Raw genomic sequence first — 21314 nt, forward strand, 5'->3', positions numbered from 1 at the left:
CCTTAGAAACCCCTCGGTCCCAGGCAAACCAAGGACAGTTGGTCACCCTAAAAAGCAGGCTGCACAGCAGCTGAGCTTCCAGACTTCATTTATAACCCTGAGGTTCTGACTTCTACAGAGAAGCGCTTTTCTCTCTTCATCCCCTCCAAGAACTCCTGAATTTACCTTATTTCTTCTCATAAGAGGGATAATAACTTCTGATCATTTCACAGACATGCCTTGGTGGTTAGGAGTACACCTTCCAGGTGAAATTATGTTTTTGAAGGCAGACAGGAAAGTGAGAGTGAGATGAGCTGGGATCCACCTGTCCCCCTCCCCCTCAGGGAGAATGGGGTTCAGGACACAACCCAAGACACAGCCAGCCCACAGGGAAGCCCCAGTTGGGATTCAGATTCCCAGGAGCATCTGGGAGTAACACCCTGCCTCACTCCCTACAACTCTGGTGGTTAAGCATCCCCTCCCTACCCCGCTGAAAAAATGTCAATGTCCCTCTTGCTTTATTTGTTTAGTGTTGGGTAGACCTGCCTGAGGCTACAAGAATTTTTCCTCTGCCTTCAAACTGGGAACAGAAACACCAATGTACTTTTGCATGGAAACAAACTAAGCCTGAAACAGGACACAAGAAATATAACAGCAGGCATCAATTGCAAAGGCTGAGAGCATAAGAGTAAAGGAAAATGAGCACAAGTTAGTTCCTTTCAGTATTAGGAGAAGAAATAAGAAAACTGAATTATACATACATAACTTCCTGGTCTAAATTTTTCTGACATTTGAAAACAGACAGGACATAATTCTAATAAAAAGGAACGTGATGAAGCAAAATGTGGATATTTTTAAGCTGGTGATAGTATGTGGAGTTTATTACTCCATTCTTGGTACTTCTGGGTATGTTTGGAAATGCCAAAAATAATTAAAGGAAAACCTAAAATATGTGACATGATAAAAGCATAAAATGGAATACCATGCGCCTTTAAGAAAGAATGAACTTGGGGTGCCTGGGTGGCTCAGTCAGTTAAGTGTCCAACTCTTGGTTTTAGTCAGGTTATGATCTCATGGTTTGTGAGTTTGAGCCCCACATCAGGCTCTGTGCTGACAGCATGGAGCCTGCTTGGGATTCTCTCTTTCCCTCTCTCTCTCTGCCCCTCCTGCAATCTCTCTCTCTCTCTCTCAAAAAAAAAAATAAACTTAAAAAAAAGAATAAGCTCAATCCATGACTGCTAATATGTGAATACCATTATTTTTGAGTGAAAAAGTAAAGGTAGAACCTTCTATATAGTATGATTACATTAAAAAGAAAGAGAGAGGGTGGGGGGTAGGTGTGAATGGCCAACACAACATTAAAGGAAGAAAACAACATTGGAGGACTGATTCTGTCTGACTTCAAGACTTACTATGGAGTAAGACAGTATGGTATTGATGAAAGAAGAAACAAATAGATCAATAGAACAGACTAGAGAGCCCAGAAATAGATTCATGTAAATATAGTCAAGTGATCTTTGACAAAGGAGCAAAGACAATACAATGGAGCAAAGATAATCTCTTCAACAAATGGTGTTGGAAAAACTGGGCATCCATATGCAAAAAAAACAAAAAACAAAAAACAAAAAAACAAAAAAAAACAAAAAACTTAGACAAAGACCTTACATCCTTCAAAAAAATTTGTTTTATCATTGACCTAAGTGTAAAACACAAAACTATAAAGCTCTTAGAAAATAACAGAGGATCTTTTACCTAAGGTATGGTGGTGACTTTTTAGATATGACCCCAAAGGTATAATCCATGAAAGAAATAATGCATAAGCTGAAGTTCATTAAAATTAAAAACTTCTGCTCTGTGAAAGACAATGTCAAGAGAATGAGAAAACAAGCCATAGATGGGAGAAGATATTTGCAAAAGAAACATCTGATAAAGGACTGTTGCCCCAAATACACACACACACACACACACACACACACACACACACACACACACACACACTTAAAACTCAACAATAAGCAAACAATCTGATTTAAAAAGATCATTACTTGTTCTCTGGGCTGAAAAACACAGGCGATACCTCACCAAAGAAGATACATGGATGGCAAATAAACACATTAATAGATACTCCTCATCATATGTCATAAGGGAAACGGAAATTGAAACAACAATAAGATACCACTATTAGAATGGCCAAATTCGGGAACACTTACAACATCAAATGCTGCTGAGGATGTTAAGTAACAAATTCTTATTCACTGCTTATGGGAATGCAAAATGGTACAACTACTTTTGAAGACAGTTTGGCGGTTTCTTAAAAACTAAACATACTTTTTACCATCTGATCCAGTAATCACACTCCTTGCTATCTACCCATTGGAGTTGAAAACTCCACAGAGAAACCTGCACAGGGATGTTTACAGCAGCTTTATTCTTAATTGCCAAAACTTGGGAGCAAACAAGATGTCCTTCAATAGGTGGATGGATACATAAACTGTGGCACATCTAGACAATGGAATGTTATTCAGCACTAAAAAGAAATGAACTATCAGGCCATGAAAAGACCCAGAAGAACCTTAAGTGCGCATCACTAAGTGAAATAAGCCATTCTGAAAAGGCTATATACGGTGTGCAACTATATGACATTCTGGAAAAGGTAAAATTTGGCAACAGGAAAAAGATTGGTGGTTGCCAGGAGTTGGAGGTAGGGGAGGAATCAAAAGGTGGAACACAAAGGGCTTTTAGGGCTTTTAAACACTCTGTATGATATCATAATGATGGAACCTGTCAATATATATTTATCTAGACCCATAGACTGACTGTACAACACCAAGAGTAAAGTCTAATGTGAACTTTAGGTGATTATAACGCGTCAATATACGTTCGGCAATGTAACAAAGTACCACCCTAGTGAGTGATGTTGATGGGGGGGGGAGGCCATGCGTGTGTGGGGGCAAGGGATATGTGGGAAATGTCTGTGCCTTCCTCTCCCTTTTGCTGTGAACTTAAAAGTGCTCTAAAAATTGTCTTTATAAAGAAAAAGAGGGGTGCCTGGGTGGCTCGGTTGAGTGTCTGACTTTGGCTCAGGTCATGATCTTGCAGTCCATGAGTTTGACCCCTGCATCAGGCTCTGTGCTGAGACCTTGGAGCCCAGAGCCTGGAGCCTGCTTTGGATTCTGTGTCTCCCTCTCTCTGCCCCTCCCACACTCATGCTCTGTCTCTCTCTCTCTGTCAAAAATAAACATTTAACAAATTTTTTAAAAAAAGAAAAAGAAGAAGGAGAAGGAGGGAAAGGAAGAGGGGTAGGCATAGGAGGGGAAAATGAAATACTGACTCTAGTTGACTCTGGGCCTAGCACTTGTCAATGCACAGACCATATTCTTTGTCAAAGAGAGGGAGAAATTAGACTCACAAGTGAGAAGAGTACAGTTCCAAGTCCAGCATATAATAGGTGCAACCACTGCAAAGAGAAGAAACAATTGTATGTTAAGAAAAAGGTCTGGAATAACGAAAGGGCTCACTTAGTTTACTGCTGTCAGATAAGGACCCAGTATTAAGGAAAGTCACATCTGTGGGGAATTTCATCTTTTTGAACATAGTGGTCAACAGCATCTACTCAATTCCATTCAGCAAACACATGAAAACTACCCTTGCCGAATCAGTTTTGCTAGATAAGTGCTAAACATCTCACGCATGGTAGGACAAGTAGAACATACTAGATATGGTTCACTTTATGCACCATTGCATAGCCCTTCTAGGGCGTCTGCCCCTATACTCACTCTTGGAATGGGTAGCTCTGCGAAAATCGTGACCCTCATATACCCTAGCTAGGGCTAACTGACAAGAGGTGGAAGATATCTACTCCAACAGCAGTGACTCTCTTGACTGACCAGAAAGTAAGATCAAACAGATGCACCAGGCCAGTCAGAAATCAATTCCCAGAGGCTGTTGCATCATCAGCTACTGTTGGGGCTATTACTATACAGAGAAGGCTGATCAACTCAGCCCAAGAGAGGAATGTGGGATTTCCATTTCTGTGAATCCTGCCGCTTCTTCCCACCTAGGAGTTCCATGAGCTTCCCTGGGTCTTTGCCTCGAGTTAGTCTGGGTAGTGTCTGTTCCTTGCAACCAAAACAGCCCTGATCAGAATATGGGACTGATGTGAATGCCAAAGGGGTTGGCTCTATAGAGGGAGAGGATAAAGAAGTGGTATATAACATCTGAGAAAAATAATGTCATTCACTCTTCAGGACAAGAAAGCTCACCCTAGACAAATAGAGCATTCTGCTAACCAGGGAAGATCCTTGGCTGATGACATAAACCAGGAGTCAGTGACATAGTGTGGGAGGGACAGTATTTCCGGAATGAGCTAATAGTAAGAAAATACCTGATTACTGGAGTCTGAAGAATTCAAAATTGCCAAAGTCAAACAAGCCTGTATACGTACAACAAGGCTCTGTCAAAAGTCTTCCCTTCCATTTAAACATGTGTGTAAGATTAAATATTGTAAATATTTGTGAAAGGAAGTTTACAGGGGGAACAAAGGTTCGTCTATCTAGTAGGAAACACTGTTTCTTAACTGCACCCAAATGGTATTGTAAAGACCTATGGAACCAACCTAATAAATATTTGTATTATTCCTACCAATATTATTCCTACCAATTTGTATTATTATGGCTACCAGCCATAATAATAAATGGAGAGCTGTGTGGCCTTTTAAGGCACATCTTTGTTATATCTTCGAGTTTACTTCTAAAATATAGATACTACAAAAATAAATAAAAATAAAATAAAACAAAATCTCCCTAACTATAAGTCTACATAGTCATTCATAAAGCTAAACCAATTCAGGCTTAACTCTTAGTTATATGTCTGAAGATCACTTAACAAGTCTACTTGTTGCCAAAGAAACTCTTGGATTCAGCAGTTGGGCCAAGTTGGCCTTAGGGCTTTAGTCAAAAGGTCACAGGCTCTAGGTCAATCCTCAGTGGAGCTGGCTGCCCATAGGGTCTCCCCACAGGGGCCAATGACAAGCCGGGCCCACACCCCCTCTAGCCTCCATCCACAGATTGTGCGCTGGGAAGAGCATGGCACTGGCGTCCCACAGATCTGGCTTTCATCCCACCCCTACCACTTACTCCTTGTGTAGACCTGGGTGAATTATTTAATTTCTCTGAGCATGTGTTTTTAGCTAAACAATAGATGACACATGTACTTTTCATAAAGGTCATGAGAATTAAATGTAATGCCTACGAGAAAACCACAGGCTTATATCTGATATCTGGTAAGAAGTCAGTGAATATATATAAGGAAGAAAGGAAGGAAGGAAAGCAAGCAAGCAAGCTGGAATTACTCTACACTGCCATTGGGAAAGTCTGAAAAGCCCATCACTCCACTTTCATTACTTCAAACAAGCAGCACCCAGGTATAGGAGAAGTCTGACCAGCCCTGTGGGTAGGTTCACCCTAAGACCCTCTTAGGGAAAGACAGCTATAGTCTAGAGAAGTAGCTCCATTTTCATGCCCCACACTTCCAACAGGACCCCAACCACACCACGCTGGGCGGCCGCAAGGACAGGCCTCACAGACCTCCAGCTATTGGGAGGTGCCCGGCCGCTGTGCTGTGCAGCCCACTGCAGTGAGTTTCTGGGCCACGCCTGTCACTTGTCAGTCACTGGGGAGCAGCAGAGTACTTCCTGGGAGACACAGGACTACAGTCAACTTTAGCTCAAGGAACCCCCCCCCCTCACTCCCCCTACAGCCTTGCTGAACCTTCCTCGACTTCATGTCTAGAATGTTCCCACTGCCCACCTTCCCTCCCCTTCACCTAGTGTCAGATGTGCTACTGTGGTGGGGCACGTCTTCCAGCCCTCAGAGGCTCCCCAGCCCCTTTTCTCTCACAGACACTTCTCCCGTTCAAGTCCTCACCCAGTTCACCCAACCGAGTGTCTGCTTCACAGAAGATCTAGGCCAACACAACCAGCACTTTGCCCTCTAACAATTCTCTGAGGTTCCCAAACGAGATCCCACTTACATATGAGCGTATGAAGAGGAAGAAAATTCCATAGATGAACAGTACGAAGAGAAAAACGAACAGCATCCCATTTAGCATGGTGAAATCCCACTGAGGAAATATAACACAAAAACAGCTCACTTATCATCTGGAAGGAATTTCAGGAGGTTTAGAGATGCACCTTATGCCCCATAGATAGAAATTGGCCCATTTGCTAATAATCTACCCTGGACAATTCTGAGAACCACAGACATCCATTTGCCCCTATCACTGAAAAATGCTACATTAAAAAGTGTGGTGTTGACTGGAATTTGCTTCATGAGGGAGAAGAAGGTGGGAGTATGGATGAAATAACAAGAGCCGTGGATACATGAGGGCTCATGATACTATTCTATTTTTGTATTTATAGGAATAGAATGTACATTTGTATGTACAGTATGGTCATATTTCTGAAAGCATGTGCATAAAATACAGCAATGAACTGGGCGCCTTTCCATGTTTGTATGCATATATTTTAATAAAAATATATACACTAAGCTTCCAAAAATTATTGCTGATTCTTTTGTAATTTTGAAATTTATTAATAGGCTTTTTGGTTTTGCCTTCATAAATCAGGGATGAAAACAGCCTGGGGAAGCTGAGGAATTTTTTTAAACAAAGGGGAATATTCATCTTCTGACCTGAACAGAATGATATTATACAGCAAAAGAAGACCCTTGAATCCATGATACTTTCTTGTAAGAGCTTTTTCCTAACTCCTATATGTCCCCCCTCACTCCTTACTTCTTGCACACCAAGAGAATAATTAGAAGCACTAGGTTTCCACATGTGGTTCTCAAACCAGCACTATCTGGGAAATGCAAATTATTGGGCTGTGTCCCAGACTTTCTGAAGTAGCAACTCCAGGGTGTCCAGAATCTGTGTTTTAACAAACCCTCCAGAGGATTCTGATGGCTGTTTAAAACATGTATGTCTAGAGGGGCGCCTGGGTGGCTCAGTCAGTTAAGCATCTGACTTCGGCTCAGGTCATGATCTCACAGTTTGTGGGTTCGAGTCCTGTGTTGGGCTCTGTGCTGACAGCTTGGAGCCTGCTTCAGATTCTGTGTCTTCCTCTTACTCTGCCACTCCCCTGCTTTCTCTCTCTCAGAAATAAACATTTTACAAAAAATTGTTTTTAAAAAAATTTTTTTAATGTTTATTTTTGAGACAGAGAGAGACAGAGAATGAACGAGGGAGGGTCAGAGAGAGAGGGAGACACAGAATCCGAAGCAGGCTCCAGGCTCCGAGCTGTCAGCACAGAGCCCGACGCGGGGCTTGAACTCACAGACCGTGAGATCATGACCTGAGCCGAAGTCAGACGCTCAACCGACTGAGCCACCCAGGTGCCCCCCAAAAATTGTTTTTAAATACTTGTCTAGAGCTATGCATTCCATACTTGTGGCTAGTTAAGCATTCAAAGTGTGGCTAGTCTGAAGTGAAGTATGCTGTAAGTATAATAAAATACACACTGAATTTGAATTTTAGCTCAAAAAAGAATGTAAAATGTCTCAATATTTGCGTTATATTGTTTACTGAAATGTTAATACCTTGCATACACTGGGTTAAATAAAATATATGATTAAAATTAAATTCACCTGTTTCTTTTTGCTTTTTTTTTTTTTTTTTAACGTGGTTACTAGGAAAGTCAGAAGCCAGAAGCCAGAAGGCGAAGCAGCTACGGAGGTGAGGCCCACAGGACAGCAGTGAGCAGGAAGGAGGAGAGATAAGAATGGGTCAGGAAGGGCCAAAGGAACACATCTACACACTCCCTTGTGACAGAAATCTTTTTCGGTGATACATACTTTTGTTTGAAGAGCAAATAAAGTGAGTGATAACGTCACCAGAGCAGTCGCTGCTGTTGCCCACAGCACTTCCTCTGCATTACAGAAACTAAAACCAGAGACTGTGATTATTGTTCACATACATACAAAGAAAAGCACACGCGAGAAAGGAAATATGTATCAAAGACTTACACTGAAACGGCTCCCAGCAGCAGACCTTGAAGAACTGTCTAAAGACAAAATTCACAATCAGAACCCTGGTCCCATAGGCCCAGAATCCAGAGATGATTTAAAGAGTGTGTGTGTTGGCGGGGTCTAGGGAGCGAGTGGGAATATGCACAACCCCGGTGCCCAGAGCTACGGGAAGGTTAATTATGGGACAAAAATAGTAGAACTAAACATTTACCTAACATTCCCCCGAGCCTGACAAGATTCTTCTATTAGTAAAAATTCCTTAGAATGCAGGAGTAACTTTCAGCATATTGATTGCATTAAAAATGTGTTAGTTAGGAATATGGAAACCATAATAAAAGGTTTATCTGTAAGACCAGATCAAATGAGCCCACCCACACAGACACATCTTAACAATTTATCAAAGCAGGACATTCTGTTTCTACTAATGCTTCACCAACAGTTTCAAGTGCTGACCTTTCCTACAGAACTTGGGTGAGAGTTGAAAACTTCAAACCTCAGATGAGGGAGGAGGATTGAGACCTTTTCAGGACTGGGGATGGGGCTCCAGGACAGATCTCTACGGAGGGTGGGGCTGCACCTGTAGGTGCCCATCCAGGGCTGGGAAGAGGGCTGCATTGAGGTTGCATCAGGCCGGAGGGTTTCCATGGTCTGCTGGGGCCATGTGGGAGAGGGGCAGGTGCTGAGAGCCAGCAGGTGGTCAAGCCAGAGACCAAAAAAAGGCAACGAGGTTGTAGCTGGGTTCGTGGTCAGGCTCCAGGACAGTGGGCAGGTGGGGTGAGGCAACAGTTAACAGTGGCTGAAGGGCCTGAGGACATTCTCCAGCTGGTAGGGAACTCCACCAGAGGCAAATCCAGAAACTCTGCTAACCCTCTGGTCCATGGCAAGAGCCAGGAAAGAATGCTCTGGTCTCCAGGAGTACAAATGAAGACACATTTTAACCATGGTGCAAGGACTGCTAGAGTGGCTTTGAACTTCTCCAGCTGGCCAACATCATATAGGATAAGAGACGAGAAGAACTGGAATCCCGAGAGTCCTGGATTGCATCTTTGCGTTTCCCAGACTCGGTGAGTAGTTGCCTGATTCTCTTCTTTGTTAAACCTACCAAAGCTGTCCTTATTTCCACCACAGGTTAAAAATAGTGTATCTGTTCCATGTATACATGATTGTTTTTTTTTAATTTAATGTTTATTTATGTTCGATAGAGAGACAGAGTGTGACTCTCTGGGGGGAGGGGGAGAGAGAGACAGAGACTGAATTGTAAGTACGAGCCTGACATAGGGCTTGAAATCATGGATCATGAGATCATGACCTGAGCCAAATTTGGAAGCTTATCTGACTGAGCCACCCCCTAGGTGCCCCTACACATGTTTTTTTTTTTAAGTTTGTTTATTTGAGAGAGAGAGAGAAAATGAGGGAGGAACAGAGAAAGAGGGAGAGAGAAAATCCCAAGCAGGTTCCGTGCTGTCAGCTCAGAACCCGATACAGGACTCAAACCCACAAACTGTGAGATCATGACCTGAAATGAAATCCAGAGTCCGATGCCCAACTGACTGAGCCACCCAGGTGCCCCCACATGATATTTTAATAATGTGCTTGCTTCCAAACTTCCTCTTAAGATTTTCTTCTTCTACTTGCTCAAATACTTCATGTTTTTCCATCTTTAGCAGCACATAAGTGTGTGTGGGGGGGGGGGTGGGGGAGAGGATAGTGGGAGGAAGATAGGGCTCAGAAGGAGAGGGAGAGAGAATGATTTAAAGCTGGAAACCACCCTTCAGTTTTCCAAAGAGGAGAACAAGAGGCCTTAGAAGTCAAACCTGCCTGATGGCTTCAAGAGAGCAGAACACAGGCTCAAAATTCTATGGCACAAAAGCTGTCTTCGGTATGTGTGCTTTTTTCCCCTCAACTCCTTTTCTGAAATGGTTTCTCCATATATTTCCTAATACTTAGCCAAAACATAAAGTCTACAAAATGCATCTAATTCTTTGCCCCTGTATATTTCTTCTCTTAAGCTGTTCCCTGCGTCGGGATAAACAACAAAACCTCAGAGATGAGAGCTTTGATCTCTTCTTGTGATAAGCATTAAAAACATGGAAAATTTTTAAATAAATAATTCAAGTATTTTTAGAAAAGTACCTCCTCTCCCCATCCTATCACCTCTGCTCTAGGACTAGGCTCTAGTATAGTTAGCTTTCTGTGCCTGGCTTTTAACCTGCACTTCTTCCTGAGTGTAGTCTGTCCAGGAACTAGGAAACCCCATCTGCTCCCCCGAGTGATGAGCAAGGTATCCACGCCAAGTAAGAAAGGCCTTTCAATGCACTGGCAGCCAAGGAATGCCCAGATGCGGGCATCAGAGAGCTAGTCTCCAGAGGAAGATGTGCTTCCCAACATATAAATCACACTAGACACTGAGCTATCTGCATGCTGAGAATGTCACCACTGGTCATGTGTCCTTACTCTCTTTGACCACCCGAAGGCACAGGCCCAGATCTAGGCTCATCACACTCAAGTGCACAGGATTATGCATTTTAAAATTTTTTCATTGAAGTACAGTTGACATACAATACTGTGTTAGTTTCAGGTATGTAGCACAGTGATTTGACAATTATGTATGTTGCAAAATGCTTACCACAATAAATACAGTATCAACTGCCATCATATAATATTATTGACTATATTCCCCTGGAACTTTCCATCCCTCTCATTCATTTATAACTGGAAGTTTGTAACTCTTAAAATCCTTCACCTATTTTGCCTATCCTCCCCATTCCCACTCACAACCACCAGCTTTTTCTCTGTATTTATGAATCTGGTTCTGTTTTGTTTGCTTATTCATTTGTTTTGTTGTGTTTTGTTCTGGGTTCCACATATAAGTGAAATCATATGATATTCGTCTTTCTCTAACTTATTTCACTTTGCACTTACCCTCAAAGTTCATCCATGTTATCACAGATGGCAAGATTTAGTTCTTTCCATGGCTGAATAACATTCCATTGTACATATGTCCTCATCTTCTTTATCCACTCATCTATCAGTGAGCACTTAGGTTGCTTCCATATCTTGGCTATTGTTTTGTTGTTCTTATTTTAGAGAGAGAGTGAGAGATTGCACTTGAGGTGGGAAGAGGGGCAGAGGGAGACAGAGAGGATCTTAAGCAGACTCCATACTCAGCGCAGAGCCCAATGGGGCGCTTGATCCCACGACCCTGGGCTCATGACCTGAGCTGAAATCAAGAGTTAGACACACTCAACCGACTGAGCCACCCAGGGGCCCCCATATCTTGGCTATTGTAAATAATGCTGCAATAAACATAGGGTACATATATCTTTTTCAATTAGTGTTTTCATTCTTTGGGAAGATACCCAGAAGTGGAATTAGTGGATCATATGGTATTTCTAATTTTAAATTTTTGGAGAAACTCCATACTGTTTTCCACAGTGACTGTACCAATTTACATTCCCATCAACATGCCAAGAGGGCTCCGTTTTTGCCACCACTTATTTCTTGTCTTTTTGATATTAGCCATTCTGACTCGTGTGAAGTGACATCTCAATGCATTTCCGTAACTAGTCACGTTAAGCATCTATTCATCTGTTGGCCATCCATATGTCTTCTCTGGAAAAATGTGTATTCAGATTCTCTGTGCATTTTTAATTAGATTTTTTTGGTATGATTTTTTGGTAGATTTTTTTAGATTTCATTTGTATGAGTATCTATCTATATAGCTATATAGATAAGATATAGATCTATATTAGCTTCTTCTAAGATAAATCATTTGCAAATATCTTCTCCCATTCAGTAGGTTGCCTCTTTGTTTTGTTGATGATGGTTTCCTTCACTGTGCAAGAGTTTTTAATCTGATGTAGTCCCAATTTTTTTGTTTGTTTGTTTCCCTTGCCTGAGGAGACTGATCCAAAAAAATATTGCTAAGGCCAATGTTACAAGAGTTTACTGCCTATGTTTTCTTTTAAGAGTTTTATAGTTTCAGGTCTTACACTTAGGTATTTAATCCATTTTTATTTCATTTTTGTTTATGGTATAAGAAAGCAGTCCAGTGTCATTCTTTCTTCCATATGGCTGTCCAGTTTTCCCAACATCATTTGTTGAAGAGACTGTCTTTTGTCCATTGTATATTCTCGTCTCCTTTATAGATTAATTGACCATATAATTGTGGGTTTATTTATTCTATTCCATTTATCTAAGTGTCTGTTTTGAGCCACTACCATACTGTTTTGATTCCTATAGCTTTGTAGCCTATCTTGAAATCTAGAATTATCTTGAAATCTGGAATGGTGATACCTCCAGTTTTGTTCTTCTTTCTCAAGATTGCTTTGGCTATTCAGGGAGTATACGCATTTTGTACACTAATCTAACCACTGACTTTATTTTCCTACCTTTATTTTTCCTTTCATCAGATTTCCCTACCAGTTTATCTTATCCTCTTATATTGTGGGTGTTTTTATAAGCTACCTCAAATCTCATATGGAACCAGATGAGGAATAAATCAATTGGTACATAAATCTTCACAATGGAAGGGTGCTGAGTTCCTGGAATCCTTGTGGTCAGCACAGAAAGGAACTGGCTACAAGAAAAGGAGCCACACATTTTCTGTGGCCCAGAGAGAGCAGCACTGATCCACAAAGAAAGGACCTATGTGGTGAGACCTTGTGAGTGGAAGCCCCACAGGAGGCGCTGGTCAAACAGGAACCACACCAGGCTGAAATGAGGAGAGCCCAGGACCAGAAGCCCCAGCCTCATCCCCAACTCTCTGGAAAAGCCAGAGGTGCAAGGTGGGGAACTAAGGGAACCTGCGCTGACCTGGGTTTCTGCACCCAGTGAGACTTGAAATAGAAATAAGAGAACTCTTACAAAAACAAAGTATACTTCAAACACATGAGTTTGTGAACTAAATGTGGAATCCACTCTCCGTAACAGAATGTGTTTGTTGTGCCCGGCAGAGGGCCATTAACAGTCAAGTTAACTGTTCCTGAAATGGAGCCTGGATTCTGAGCAGGTTCCCCACGTGGCCTCCCAGAGGCAAGGTCGCTGGCAATAAGGACTTGCTCAGTGTCCATGCTTTAGTAAAAGGGCATGGATACAATCTCATAAACAAGTTTATGACTTTGTTACAGCCAGGATTGAGCCCAGAGGACATCTCACAAATAATTTCTATCTCTATTATTCCACAAGAAGATTTTCCACGATAGAGGCAGAATTAGTAATGTGTCAAAAATATATTTCACAGGTGAGCTAACAACACATGCTAACAAAGTTTACTTACAAATACTCCCAGGAGAATGTAATTCACAGGCACCTGACGCTGGAGATTCCCACAACAAGCAAATACAATAAGTACACCAAAAAATGCTGGCCTGAGGGTAATTGAAAGCCATGTGTTATTTGTTTCCAGTGATTTTATCAAATGATACAGGTAGATGAATAGAGACAGAAATATACGTTATTATCTGATAATCACTATTATATACAAAAGTGCATGCAGATTAGTACCTTTACTTCTTTTTTTTAGCTTTTAAAACTAACTTTTCGGGGCGCCTGGGTGGCGCAGTCGGTTAAGCGTCCGACTTCAGCCAGGTCACGATCTAGCGGTCCGTGAGTTCGAGCCCCGCGTCGGGCTCTGGGCTGATGGCTCAGAGCCTGGAGCCTGTTTCCGATTCTGTGTCTCCCTCTCTCTCTGCCCCTCCCCCGTTCATGCTCTGTCTCTCTCTGTCCCAAAAATAAATAAACGTTGAAAAAAAAAATTAAAAAAAAAAAACAAAAAAAAACTAACTTTTCTCATTTTCATCCATAGAATTAAAAAAAATTTTATTTTGAAATAATTATAGATTCACAAAAAAGTTGCCAAGAGACAGAGGTCCCATGCATCCTTTACTCAGTTTCCCTCAAAGGTTACATCTTACATAAATATAGTATAATACTAAAGCCAGTGATTTGACATTGGTACAAGGTATATATAATGCTATGTCATAGAACTTGGACACAAATCTATGAGTAGACATGTGTAACCAGCACCACAATCAAGATTTGAAACTATCCCATCATTAAAACCTCAACAAAGATCTCCATGCCATCTCTTTATGGTACACAACACACACACACACACACACACACACACACCCTAGCTCCTTAGAACCACTAAGTTGCTTGTTTTCCATCTCTATGATTTTATCATTTCAAGAATGTTATACCTTCACCTAACTTTTAATAAAGAACCTCAGTCAATAGCTAATAGAAAAAAACCACACTTTATTAAATCCAAGAATACTTACAAGATTGCATAGGTGAACCAGGCATTCATGAGCACCCACGCTTTTAAACCCTTCCTGGTTAAAAAAATAATTAATATAGTTTTAAATGATAAATTGTTTATTTTTCTAACTAATGTAATATTTCAGTAGAAGTAAAACAATCTCATGGGAAAGAGGTAAACCCTTAATCATCGGCAATGATAAATGAGGAGTTAAATGGTGAAACATATAACCATACCTTGCTTCTTAAAATATATTTATAAAAAGATAGTCATAATAAGTTGTAAGTTAAATTTGTATGAATGCAAATGTCCTGGTGACATTTTTATTTTTAAAAAATACTGCTAAGTGTACAAAGCAAAGAAAATCAATTTCTCATATATTTGTTTTGTAAATAGACATTTTCACAGGATAGGTTTAAGCAGTGATGGGTCATAGTCCCTGAAATAATTTCAACATTCCAAGTCACCAAGGCCTCCATAATCTCACCTTTTTTCCTTTATCCACTTTCATCTGTGGAAATAGCCAGGGAAAATAGAAAATGAAATAGCACCCCAAAAAGACTAAGACAAAAAGATCTTGGCTTAGGAAGTTGAAGTAAAACTGTGGAAATCTACCAACACCTTGGTCTAAGGAGTTGCCTCAGAAACAACAAAGCTATAGAGATATTATATCCTATGAATGATTAAGAAAAAATAGATAATTTTTAATGAATAAAATTGAGTTGATTCGATAAGAATTAATGTGAACAACTTAATATTTCATTTACATCAGTAACAAAGACTTACCAGAAAATAAACACGCTGATAATCGCCCCAGTGACCACCAATTGAGCCGACAGGATCAGGAACACTTTTATAATGAAAGCTGAAGAGACAGAAACATTATGTTTATGATACAATGTTCAAAAGTTAAAAAAGAAATATAGGGGCGTCTGCGTGGCTCAGTCGGTTAAGTGGCCACTTCGGCTCAGGTCATGATCTCACGGTTTGTGAGTTCGAGTCTTGAATCAGGCTCTGTGACAGCTCAGAGCCTGGAGACTGCTTCAGATTCTGTGTCTCCCTCTCTCTCTGCCCTTCCCCTTCTCTCTCTCTCTCTCTCTCTCTCTCTCTCTCTCTCTCTCTCTCTCTCTCTCTCTCTCTCACACACACACACACACACACACACACACACACACACACTCTCTCTCTCTCTCTAACATTAAAAAAATTTTTAATAGAAATGTAATTACCTATTTTTGATACTTAACAAAAGAATATTTCCTCTGATTTTTTTTTTTTTTTGAGGATGGGAAAAGGAGTAGTTTAGAGTCAGCAAATGGAATAACCACAAAAATACAGCTCTACAGAACTTGTGGGAAATATTCCATTTGGATGGTTAGAGGTGTTTTATTGGCCATCTGAGGATTTATCCACAGAAGTCCCAAAAACCTAAAAGACAAACCCAGGAACTTAATTCCTTATGATTCACACCCTGTCCTCCTTAGGACCACAAGTGACCTGAAAGTCTCTGAATATTGCAGGCCATTACTAGGGATCCAGCTCCCCCATGCATGCAGAATGGAGCACTGAGAGGCCTCAAAGCTGCGGGTAGCGAGGGTGGTTAGCCCTTGGAGATGGCCTTGGGCTTGCCTGAAGTTTGCAGATTTCCCACCACTTTTCTTGCCAGCCTTCCTGCCTTCAGCAACTCCCTTCCCTTCTACTCGACCAGACATCAGGTAAAACAAGGAATTACAAGACCAAGGCGTTCCCAGCCACACTCCCAAGCACAATACAGAACGTGTCGGCATCTCCTTTTGCTAACTTCCTACTGCACAGGTTTTTCTGGAGTGCTCTGAATATGGTGCTGGGGATGACAATGAACTGTTTTGTAGCTTTCTCTCAATTTTAAAAGGAGAAAAAAAAAACAGAGTGCTGCTTAAAGATGACTTAAAGGACTGTCAACTGTGCCCTTTTGCTGTGTGGTTTCTATGCACAGGAAGGGTGACAACAAAGAAATGGGACTGAGCTATGTTAATAAAAATACCAGAACGTATGTGCCTGATTTGGGGCTGCCTACATTAAAACATTCATGTAATCAACATTTATTTCACCTCTACTATGTCTCAGGGACTGGGAGGGAATGCTTTTTTTAATGTTTATTTTATTTTTGACGGGGGGGGGGGGGGGGGGGAGAAAGGGAGGGAGGGGCAAAGAGAGGGGGAGAATATATACGAAGGGTGAATTGGATCCTTCCTTAGGTCATACATACACAAAAACTAATTATTAGTTTAAAATGGATGGAGGGGTGCCTGGGTGGCTCAGTTGGTTGAGTGTCCAACTCTTGATTTCGGCTCAGGTCATGATCTCACAGTCCAGTCTGTGAGTTCAAGTCTCATGTTGGGCTCTGCATTGTCAGCACGAAGCCTGCTTGGGATTCTCTCTCTCTTTGCCCCTCCCCCATTGGTGATTTCTCTCTCTCTCTCTCTCTCTCTCTCTCTCTCAAAATAATTTTTTTTTTTTAAAAAAAAAGATAGATAAGAACAAGTGTTGACAAGGACTTGGGAGAAATAGGAACCCTCATACATTGCTGGTTGGAATGTAAATGATGCAGTCACTTTGGAAAAGTTTGGCAGTTCCTCTTAATGTTAAACAGAGTTACCACATAGCTTAGCAAGTCCTAGGTATCTACCCAAGAGAAATGAAGGTGTATCTCTACACAAAAACTCAAATATGAATATTGACCACAGCATTATTCATAATAACCAAAAAGGAGAAACAACCCAAATGTCTATCAACTGCAGGATAAATTGTGGTAGGGTCCCCTCCCTAAGGAAAGAAAAAAAAAAAGCCTCAAGGCAACCTGACTATATGCATAGGTGACAACACCCCTCAGGACCTTGTAACATGGGACCACATAATCAGACTACATGTTTGTGTGTTACCATATATGGGAGATGAAGTAAAAAAATACATAGAAAACTACACCACGTGGCGTTCGGGGCTCAGTTCTTTGGGTACGAACCCAACTGAGCGGTGCCAGCAGGAATAAAGTTGCTTCCTGGAAAGAAAAGCCTCAGTGTTACGACTCTCTGTGCGAGAATTCTGCTACATTACTGGGGGGCTCGTCCGGGATTCAGACAGTGCATTTCCACCTCCTTTGCCACCGGGGCTGCAAACCTCGGGGTGCCGGGAGAGGCAGCCTCACCTGGTGCCAGCAGGCCGTTTGATCCACAGGAGACCAGCCCTCCCGGCACACCGGGGCAATAACCCCTGTATGTGCTCATGGAACCCAAGAGGCCCAGGAACCGGCTCAGGGATGCCCATCAGCCTTCTAAGAACCCAGGTTCGTTTTGGCAGACCTGCCCGTAAGAGGCAGAAGGGGAGCCTGATCACTTCCCAGAGGTGCACTAGTAGTTCCACAAGGGACGAGGAACGAAGCTGCAACACTAAGGTGTTGGTGCTGGGCAGCAGGTTGGAGTCGCCGTGTGACTGTGTATGGGGACTTGTGTCTCCTTCATTTCCTTGGTCAAGGACTACAGTTTGAGCCAACTGTCTCTGGTTATTCTACCTCAGAACGGGGACTTGAGGGAATATTCCCAAGCAGCTGCCAAAACTCCTTTTGTTTCGGGGAAATTCCCTGTCTTCTCAGGACTGACATGGACTGTCTCGTTCCACTGGTGGCAAACAAAACAAAAGAAACCTGGAGTCTGCTCCTCTGAGCTGCCAAGATTTAAAACTGGGAATTCTCTTCTCTGCCTTCCGCTGGCACCTGTCTCTTCTGCCTTCCCTTCCCCGCTCCTGTTTCTGCACCACCTGGGGGGCGGCTGGCACAACTGGCTCCTCAATGCCTCAGGCACCATCAGTTCCTCCTCGCACCCTAGATGTCCAGGAACAAAGACCACCAATGTCAGATTTCCCCACCAACGTTGCAGGTAAAAATTAACCAAGGGGAACAAATTGTCTTATGTGGACTCAAGTAAAACGTATTCACTGTTTAAGCTAATTTAAGTTTGTTGGTTTGAGATAGATGATGTTTATCAACATTGAAAAAACTTTTATTCTACCTTGATTTGCTGAGGGTCAAATAAGCTCATGTTATCTCTGTTCCAATTTGTTAACAAAAGGATGACTTAAAGGGACAGTTAATTTTGTCGGTCTCTTAAGTTTTCATGGGTAATTGTTAAGATAGCTTTTAAAGTCTTTGGTAACCTAAAATGTTAAAGTTTTGCTTGCATGCATGCTAAATTGAGATTGAATTCATTCGATATCTAATGAGATAAGAGGCTAAACCACTAATTACTAGATGTAGGTTTGTGCTTCTGACTTGTTGCAGAAATAAACAAAGGATATTTGGAACTGTTGAAAAACATGCTTTGTGCTTAATGGATTCATAAGTTTGCCATTTAAAAAAATTCTGATGTAACAGAGTTCACAATTGGTTACTACTTAGTTTTCACTGAAGACTAAGGTTTCTAAGAGTTAAAATTCTGCTACATGTAGTTAAAACTGATAAAAATAAGAAAAGCAACTCTGTATGCAGAAAGTAGTAGATATGAAAGAAAGATATAAGAAATGGAAATATATTTTTGTTGAAGGTAAAAGAAAGTAATTTTGTCCTAAATGAGACTGGTTATTTGGAGAGAAATGGCTTGGGACAAAATCTAAATGCAAGGAAAAATTGTAGAATGTTCGTGAAGGAAAATATTTAAAAAGAAATTTTATGTGTGGTCAGGATGGACTAAGGTTAAAATAAATGGATTTTAAAAGTACACAGGGTTGAGATTAAAATTCTTCCTCCTTTGATCCAAAGGCTGGGAAAATGACAATACCCTTAGTGCGGTCCTCCAAATCCTTCATATTTGTGTTGTTCCTATTTAGCAGAGGAATGGATGCCTCTGCCATATGAGGGATAGATAATATACAAAGGGCTTTTACTAAGATACATGAAAGCCATTTTACTAAACGTAGCCCATTGTATGCCAAAAATGGATTTCCACATGACTGAAACATATTTATGTGGGCGCTGTTGAAAAAGGCAGGGGAATAGACCTTGACTTTGGCTCTTTAACCCCTTCTCTCAATGGCCAATGATCAATATATAAGTTACTGTTGGGCCAAAGTCTTGCTTAGTCACAGTCCACACTCCCAAGGTCCTACAGGTGGGAAACAGAGGGGTAAAAACAAACAAACAAACAAACAAAAAGACAAGACAAAACAAAACAAACTGGAAAGACCAGGCCAGCTCTCAAAGGTAAGGTCAAGCCCGGGTAAGAATGACTACTCCCAGCACCTCACAGCCTGACAGGGCTTTTGGCTGCCAGTCGCATAGCCAGCCAAAACAAGAGGCCAGGGAGATGAGGTTTCTCCCGGCCAGCTATAGGAAATTGAGATAAGGGACAACTTTCTTCCTTTTTCCTATAGATGGGGAATTCCCCAACCAAGGCCATTACTCCTTTGGAATGCATTATGATTCATTTTCTTTTGCACCAAGGCTTGGCCGCAATACAAATTGGAAAAGGGAACCTGGACACCAGAGGAAAATATCAATGACAATACAACCCTACAATTGGACATGTTTTATAAATGTGAAGGGAAATAGGGAGAATTCCCTTATGTTTATTGTTTTTGGGCCTTAAGAAAAAATCTTATGTATGTATATATATAAGCATATATAAAAGCATATATAGAAGCATATATATAAGCACACACATTACATATATATATATATGTGTGTGTGTATATATATATATATATATATATATATATATATATATATATATCCTAATTTAATGACAACCCTTTCTAAAGTCCAGCAATCAGGAGGGGAAACAATTAAGGGCCCCTTACCTGTACCCAAAACAGACCTAGAGAAGGAGGAAGGGAAGTCTTCCACCTCAACCTCCTCTTCTTCAGGTCCTTTATCTGTCTATCTATCTATCTATCTATCTATCAAAAAAAAATACAATTCTGCTCCCTGCTACCCACCTTATCCAGGCCCTCCCTGTAATGTAACAGGCATGTTTCCCTTACAGGAAGCTAGAATGCCAGAAGAAAAAACTTTTACATTACAAGGTTTAAGACAGATAATAGGAGATCTAGGTAAATTTTCTGATCAGATAAGCATATAAAGCCTTTCCAGAATATTACTTTTTTTTTTTTTTTTTGAGTTGACCTGGAAAGATACAATGCTTTTGTTAAATCAGACTCTTACTGAGATAGATGTTTTGAGAAAAAAAATTTTAAGGAAATCTAGCTTTTAAATTATGCTAAATTAGCCACTATTTTACAAACACAAAATGGGAGCCCAATGGCCTTCCTGGAGAGGTTGAGGGAGGCTCTCATCAAATATATGGCTATCTCCCCTGACACCCCTAAGGCTGAGATGATTTTTTTTAATTTTTTTTTTCAACGTTTATTTATTTTTGGGACAGAGAGAGACAGAGCATGAACGGGGGAGGGGCAGAGAGAGAGGGAGACACAGAATTGGAAGCAGGCTCCAGGCTCTGAGCCATCAGCCCAGAGACCGACGCGGGGCTCGAACTCACGGACCGCGAGATCGTGACCTGGCTGAAGTTGGACGCTTTACCGACTGCGCCACCCAGGCGCCCCAAGGCTGAGATGATTTTAAAGGACAAATTTGTCACTCAATCAGCCCTAGATATTCAGAGAAAATGCAAAAATTGGCTGTTGGCCTTGAAGGGATCCTTGGAGGAGCTCTTATGAGCTGCCAATTGGGTATATTACAAACAAAACAGAAAAGGAGGCCGGAAAAAAAAAAAAAGTCTGAGGCCTTAGTTGTGGCCTTATGTACTATGTCAGACCAGACTTCCTGTGGTCCTGGCACCAAGTGCCATTTATATGGCCGTTCAGAGCACTAAAATGAGAACATCCTCAGAGGGGACAACCAAAATGAAAACCCCATAATCCATGCCCCTTGTATAGAAACAATCACTGGAGATCTGAATGTCCTCGGGGACCTCTGTCTGTCAGGGCTCAGATAACCAATATCCCTGGAAGGGACTAACCAGGGCCTGGGACTCTTCACATTGGCTCCCCTAAACCAGCTG

At 41.4% G+C, this 21314-nt stretch overlaps 1 protein-coding gene and 1 long non-coding RNA gene across 8 annotated transcripts in view; one reads left to right on the plus strand and one right to left on the minus strand.

Moving 5' to 3' along the window:
• Positions 1-21314, minus strand: part of LOC102900187 (protein lifeguard 1) — a 68386-nt gene that overhangs the window by 27857 nt on the left and 19215 nt on the right. For 5 of the 6 annotated variants that reach the window (XM_045052367.1, XM_045052366.1, XM_045052365.1 and 2 more), the window contains 7 exons: positions 15055-15133; positions 14288-14341; positions 13282-13372; positions 8001-8038; positions 7830-7917; positions 6010-6099; positions 3389-3436 (listed from right to left, as the gene is read on the minus strand). In XM_045052367.1, coding sequence (XP_044908302.1) covers positions 3389-3436; positions 6010-6099; positions 7830-7917; positions 8001-8038; positions 13282-13372; positions 14288-14341; positions 15055-15133 — 488 coding nt within the window. The remainder of the gene's footprint in view (positions 1-3388; positions 3437-6009; positions 6100-7829; positions 7918-8000; positions 8039-13281; positions 13373-14287; positions 14342-15054; positions 15134-21314) is intronic. The other variant, XM_011280383.4, reaches the window with a different exon arrangement.
• On the plus strand, positions 1924-7867 carry LOC109497452. Of its 2 annotated transcripts, none has more exons than XR_002740475.2 (3): positions 1924-2886; positions 6604-6725; positions 7668-7867. It is a non-coding gene; the product is annotated as an uncharacterized LOC109497452 (long non-coding RNA). The 2 variants fall into 2 exon arrangements; XR_002740476.2 differs by having other exon boundaries at positions 1924-2834.

This window comes from Felis catus, chromosome A2, assembly GCF_018350175.1.
Source record: "Felis catus isolate Fca126 chromosome A2, F.catus_Fca126_mat1.0, whole genome shotgun sequence".
NCBI lineage: Eukaryota > Metazoa > Chordata > Mammalia > Carnivora > Felidae > Felis > Felis catus.